The 6,724-nt window shown below is 43.0% G+C and overlaps 1 protein-coding gene across 1 annotated transcript; it reads right to left on the reverse strand.

Moving 5' to 3' along the window:
• Positions 1-969: 969 nt before the first annotated feature.
• Positions 970-5,165, reverse strand: TNFRSF17 (TNF receptor superfamily member 17). Its single transcript, XM_003800912.1, has 3 exons — positions 5,042-5,165; positions 4,536-4,682; positions 970-1,247 (listed from the first exon to the last, which is right to left on the reverse strand). Exons 1-3 carry the CDS (start codon positions 5,163-5,165, stop codon positions 970-972), a joined length of 549 nt encoding a protein of 182 aa, XP_003800960.1.
• Positions 5,166-6,724: the final 1,559 nt, after the last annotated feature.

A 6,724-nucleotide genomic window follows, 5' to 3' on the forward strand; every position in this document is an offset into this window, starting at 1 on the left:
TTGCCAATTACCAGGTGAATTTAGGGTGAACTGTATAATAAATGGTGTTGACAAGTCTTCTACTTCAGAACTAATTATGTTGACTTTTCTTTATGTCTTTGCAATCTCTTAGCATATCCCTGAGATGTATATCAGATGTACATTGTGGTTTAACTGTGTAATAAAAGTTTTATTTCTATTCTAAAAGAAAAATAAGTTTCTGTTCTTTATAAACGACTCAGTGTTGAGTATTCTGTTCTATCAGCATAAATGGACTAGACAGCCATTTACTGGCTGTGTTACCTTGCTTTGACTCAGTGTCCGTCTTATCTGTAAAATAAAGATAATAACGTCCACCCACCTTATAGGTTTTTGCTTGATATGAGTTAGTACGGATAAAACATTTAGAACAGTCCCTGACACATTAGTGAGGCTATGTGTTAACTGCGGTCATTATTGTCCGCCGGTATTTGGGCTGTAAACAGTATCTAGTACACCTTTAGCACAGTGTGCAATTATACATCTACTTGGATGATGTTTCCAGTGAGCTAGAAGCTCACAAGGCCAAGAACCACCTATGTACTACACACTGGCTTAGTCTGCCAATTCTAGGCTTCTGCTACTTACAGAAATACATAGAGGATAACCTCACTTTCCTTTAACAATAAAGAGAAAAATCTAATCTTTCCCGAAATGTGTGTGTGTGTGTAGGAGAGAGTACATCTCTACCCATAGAAATGGGTCACCATGGAATCTAGAGATTGCCATACTTTCTTAGCAGTGAGTCAAGAATTTAATCACAAAACTGAGGAAGTTCCCACAGATAAGCTCCCAACAATAAGGTAGAAAAATATGTCTAACGCAGCTTTCAGAATTAGACAACAAAAAGCAGCAACTGAAAAATAAGTCATCCTAAAGAGATCTGATGCCTGCTCTTTTGCTTCTGACAAAAGGTTTTCAAAGTAGCTCTACATTAGTCAAAATGGTTAATTATCTGGTAGAAATTGATTTCTCTATCTCTATAACACCCAAAGCAGCTGACAGGCTATTACAATAGTCATTTGTTTTCGTGGTGACAAGAATGGTGGCGCCTTCCTCCATGGCTGGGAGTGGAAAGAAATGGTCAGAATCGACTTTTGGTTTGCTCTTGACACAGTCCTCACAGGTACATTCCTCCACAGTGTACCCCAGGCCTCTTGGAAGAAGAATTTCATCACCAGTTTTGTGATGGTCTGGGTCAGCATTAGCCACGTCCAGGAGAGCAGGCCCTAATGATACAGACAGAGAAACATAATCTGAACTTCACGATAGTCTTAGCAGCGCACATTAAGACTCAAAGGAATGCCACACAGATTTTTTTTTTTTTTTTGAGACAGTGTCTCACTATGTTGCCCAGGCTGGACTCCAACCCCAGGCCTCAAGCAGTCCTCCTACCTCAGCTACCTCAGCTAGGACTGCAGGTACCTGCCTCTGTACCCAGCTTGAGATAGATCTTTTCATAAAAGGTGTGTCCTGGCTGGGGGTGGTGGCTCACACCTGTGATCCTAACACTCTGGGAGGCGGAGGCAGGAGAACTGCTTGAGGTCAGGAGCTCAAGACCAGCCTGAGCAAGAGCAAGACCCCATCTCTTCTAAAAATACAGAAATTAGCTGGGCGTGGTGCCATGTGCTTGTCGTCCCAGCTACTGGGGAGGCTGAAACAAGAGGATCACTTGAGCCCAGGAGTTACAGGTTGCAGTAAGCTATGATGACGCCACTGTACTGTACTCGAGGGACCAGATGCAAGACTCTGTCTCAAAAAAATAAAAACAAAAACAATGTCCTATACTAAAAGTCATAAACTAACAGACCAGAGTCCACTTGGGCTTGAAGACATGGTTTGTTTGAGGGCGTACAGTGTTTTAGAGTATTTGCTTTGTATTGGTCTAAATTTAAAAATCAAGAGATTTCACAAACAAATGTAGACAACCGGGCTATTTTTTATGTTTTTATGTCTTTTTTTTTTTTATTCTATTGAACTGGACTTTTTTGTTTATTTTGTTTTGAGACAGGGAGTCCCCACTTTGTCACCCTGGGTAGAGTGCTGTGGCATCACAGCTCACAGCAACCTCAAACTCTTGGGTTCAAGTGATCCCCTGCCTCAGCCTCCCAAGTATCTGGGACTATGGGTGCCCACCACAACATCCAGCTATTGTCAGAGATGGGGTCTCACTCTGGCTCAGGCTGGCCTCCAACTCATGAGTTCAAGCGATCCACCCACCTCAGCCTCCCAAAGTGCTAGGATTACAGGCATAAGCCACCCCACCTGACCTAAACTGGCCTGTTATTGTTTTTGTTTTGTTTTTTGTAGAGACAGAATCTCATTTTATCTCCCTTGGTAGAGTACCATGGCGTTACAGCTCACAGCAACCTCCAACTCTTGCCTCAGCCTCCCAAGTAGCTGAGACTACAGGCGCCCATTACAACGCCCAGCTATTTTTTCTTGTTGCAGTTTGGCCAGGGCCAGGTTTGAACCTGGCATCCTCGGTATAGGAGGCCGGCGCCCTACCCACTATACCACAGAACTGGCTCCATGTTGCCACATTTTGTTATTTAAAAACATGGAGCCATCATTCCTAAATGGAAACAATGATAAAGTTAATAACAGCTGTCACTTTCAGGCAGGACATGGGTTCCCCTGTTGCCAAAGTCTCCACCTGGCCCACTGTACACGTTTGTTCCCTCCCCCTTAGCCCTTGCAGGTGTGAGGTCTTGACCCTCTCATACATGCGTCGAAATGACAGAAATTAATGTATGTTACCGCATACCAAAGTCAGCCTGCAGGTAACACTTTAGAATTACAACAGGTGAAAAAAAATTTTAATGATCTCTTGTGATCACATAAGGAAGGAGTTTCCATTGTCTCTGTCCTATGCCTGTGCAGGTAGGTTTTATAGCTTTCTTACATTCCCCAGTGTAACTCCATCTTCCAAAAGTCACACTTACAGTCACTCTCAAAATAAACCAGACACAGGAAGAAAAATACTGCATAATTTCACTTATATGTGGAATCTAAAAAGGCTGAATAGGCTCAGCACTCATAGCTGAGTGGTTAGGGTGCCAGCCACATGCACTAGGGCCGGTAAGTTCAAACCTGGCCTGGGCCTGCTAAACATCAATGACAACTACAACAACAGAAAAACAGCCAGGCGTTGTGGTGGGCACCTGCAGTCCCAGCTACTTGGGAGGCTGAGGCAAGAGAATTGCTTGAGCCCAGGAGTTGAAGTTTGCTGTGACACCATGGCATTCTACCAAGGGTAACATAGTGAGATTCTGTCCGTGCCCCCCCTCCCCTGCTCAAAAAAAATTAATTAAAAAAAAGTTGAATACATAGAAGCAGAGAGTAGAAAGATGGTTCTCAGGGGTAGGGTGGTGAGGGGAAAGGGGAAATGTTGGTCAAAAGATACAATGTTGCAGTTATACAGGATAAATAAATCCAGAGATGTGATGTATGTATAGTAGGATGACTTAGCTAACAATACTGTATTGTCTACCATCAATTTGTTAAGATTTCAGGTGTTCTCACCACAAAACAAAAAGGAGGGGGTAATTATGTGAAGATAGATATGTTAATTTGCTTGGCTATAGTAATCATTAACTATATGGTATATATATCTCAAAACATGTTGTATGCCTTAAATAAATACAATTATTATTTTATGTAAAAAAAATTCACTCTCCACTTGTCTATCAGACCTCAGGAGGAAGAAAAAGAAAAGAAAAGTGAATAAATTGTGTGGAACAGTCATCTACCTTTCCTCTTGCATTGGAAGGCAAATGAGGTGGCTGCTCAGATTATACGTGGAAAAATCAGTGCATAACGAAAGAGGACGACTGCTGCCACGCGTTGGGAATCAGATCACAGGCAAAGGTGCTGCAGAAAATATTTTTATCTTAAGAGATCCTTAAGTGGAGCATTCACTTCTCTGGGACTGGGTCTCTACTGCTTAATAAAGATAATTATATTTGAGTTGGCTCCTGTAGCTCAGTGGGTAGGACGCCAGCCACATACACCAAGGCTGGTGGGTTTGAACCCAGCTGGGCCTGCTAAACAACAATGACAACTGCAACAAAAAAATAGCCAGGCATTGTGGCAGATGCCTATAGTCCCAGCTACTTGGGAGGCTGAGGCAAGAGAATCGCTTAAGCCCCAGAGTTTGAGGTTGCTGTGAGCTGTGACACTACGGCACTCTACCCAGGGTGACATAGTGAGACTCTGTCAAAAAAAAAAAAGAGAGAGAGAGACACAGATGTTTCCACAGAACCTCAATACAATAATTACCAAGGGAAGAATGTAGGGGAAAGCTGGCATCGTGGGAAACCTGCAGAGGTGTGGACACCAGGATGAAGATGCCTTGCTCCTACCAAGAAGTTCACTTACTGTAACTATCTCTAACTTGCTCGGAGGGTCTGTAACTAAATGAAGTAGTCAATGTTAAAAAATAATAATAATAATAACTGAAACTTACAACAGCCACCTCTTGGAAACAGATGTCAAAGATTCACTGTCAAACCAACCTGTGCTTTTAAATTCATCCTTTGAGGGTTCGGAGCTCATCTTCCTTAGTAAGAACATTAGCACAAAAACTGCCAAAGAAACTGTCAAGCTCAGGCCCAAACAAGTCCAGAGAATCACATTCGCTCCTTTCACTGAATTGGTCACACCTTCATTAAAACAATGTTAGAGAGATAATGAGCTGATAGCATAATACTCACATCAAGTAGAGATTTTTGCCCTGCAATCCCCATAATTCATCAGCATTGACTTGTAAATTCTAAGAACCACTTAATTACAAGAACTGACAAAAACCTGTGTTGTTAGCAGTGCTGAATAAAACTGGGTTCATCTAGAATAATTACTTTATTCCTGCAGACATTTTAATCACTGCCTTTTGTTTCTTTTCCCTTTTTTTTTTTCAGAAAAACCTCACCATCTTTCTTGTAACATCGATTTTCTGAATAAGCAGTCAATACACAGAGAAGAGTTCACACCAGTGAAAAATTATTCAAGTGGTATTACTTACTTGCATTACAATAACGCTGACAAATTGGAGGAGCATTAGAACATCGAAGGTGACAAGGTTTGCAAGCTTGCAGCAAGCTGTCAAAATATTCATTTTGGAAACACTGCTGAGCCATCTGGAACATGATCACAGAAGGCTACAGAAAGAACAGTGTGGAAGGACAAGTAAAATCTCGTCGAGGGTTCCCCAGCAAATGTAGTGTCCGCAGCTAGAATGTCCACGAGAAAAAAGAACTTTGCTAAGTTGATTCTTATGGGGGCCGTCTGTTTGTGCTGCGGCTAAGGATTTGAATATCACCTCTACTTCAAACTTAGAAGTTTGAGGTTTGGGTGGGGAAAGAGAAGTGGTATAAATATCCGGGAGAACTATACCTGAAACAGAGACTGCTTATTTATAGAGGTAATTTCTCAGCCAGGTGATAGTTGCAAGATGCAGACCAGCCCACACCAGCAAGCCAAGTAACCATTCTGAGATCATTTGTTTAGGAGCTGTGACAGGTCCCAGGGAGACAGACAAAAGTCTCTGTCCCTCAAGAACTTAAAATATAACAGGGAAAATAGAAATACACTCAAATAACCACAAAGCACAGTAGTAAGTGACAGAATTTGAGGGAGGGAAAAGAGTATCAAACATGGCCACCATGTTTTGAACCTAAGGAGAATTACGACGTCGCAGATGGAAGCAGGGAGTCGGGTGTTAGGATATATACACATACCTCCATAGCTGACCACCTCCTTAAGTTGACCTAATTTTCATAAGCCTGTCATGCACCACATGTACATATCAGTGCAGAAGGCCTCGTTCCTTGCGGTGACCAGTTTGTTATAGTCCTTTGAGTGGTCGACTTACTATTTTTGGTCTACAGTTCCTGGCTTAAAACTCCCATAGATCATGTTACAGTCTTTTGTTGTAAAGTGCTGGATGTGCAGGCCTCGAGAAGCAGAATCTGTCTGGCCTTCACCTACCCTAAGACAGGGCTCTAATCTTCCCCCTCCTTTCTAATAGTGGGGCATAAGACCTCAAACTTCTTCCAAAGACAGCCCTAAACCCTAATCACATTTCTACATGGTTGTCCCCCAAAACCCAAGAGGACAGGCTCAGAGAGCTTCCAGATAGAGCTGAACATAAGGAAGTTTCTGGAGGGGGGTCATCCGTTTCCCCATGCCTCGCCCCAGCCATCTCTTCATCTATAGCCTTTGTTATATCCTTTATAAGAAACCTACAAATGTAACTATGTGTTTTCCTGAGTTCTGTGAGCTGCTCCAGCAGATTAACTTAACCCAAAGAGGAGGTCAGGGGAACCCCAACCTGAAGCCAGCCAGTCAGAAGTTTTGAAGGCCTAGACTTGCCACCGGTGTCTGAAATGGGGGGCAGTTTGGGGACTGAGCCCTCACCCCCTGGGGTCTAAGACCACCTCCAGGTAGACAGCATCAGACTGAATTAGAGGACGCCCAAACGGTGTTCACTGTCTGGTGTATGGAGGAAAATCTCCACACATGTAGTCATGGAAATGTCCTATTTGTCCATGGTCTTGGAGGAAAAGCAGAGAGAAAAATGTAGTTTGATTGTTTTTACCAAAGCACTGACTTAAGAGCTAAATTGCCGGCTCGGCGCCTGTGGCTCAAGTGGCTAAGGCGCCATCCACATACACCTAAGGTGACGGGTTCGAATTCAGCCCGGGCC

The sequence above is a fragment of the Otolemur garnettii genome, unplaced genomic scaffold, assembly GCF_000181295.1.
Source record: "Otolemur garnettii isolate 467f Iridium unplaced genomic scaffold, OtoGar3 scaffold00189, whole genome shotgun sequence".
NCBI classification, from domain to species: domain Eukaryota; kingdom Metazoa; phylum Chordata; class Mammalia; order Primates; family Galagidae; genus Otolemur; species Otolemur garnettii.

Coding starts and splice junctions, on each gene's coding strand:
- TNFRSF17 (XM_003800912.1), bottom strand. CDS start 5,165: ATGTTCCAGATGGCTCAGCAGTGTTTCCAAAATGAATATTTTGACAGC. Junction 4,683..5,041: donor TCAGCGTTATTGTAATGCAA/GTAAGTAATACC, acceptor GTTTTAATGAAG/GTGTGACCAATTCAGTGAAA. Junction 1,248..4,535: donor GGATGAATTTAAAAGCACAG/GTTGGTTTGACA, acceptor CTGTATCATTAG/GGCCTGCTCTCCTGGACGTG.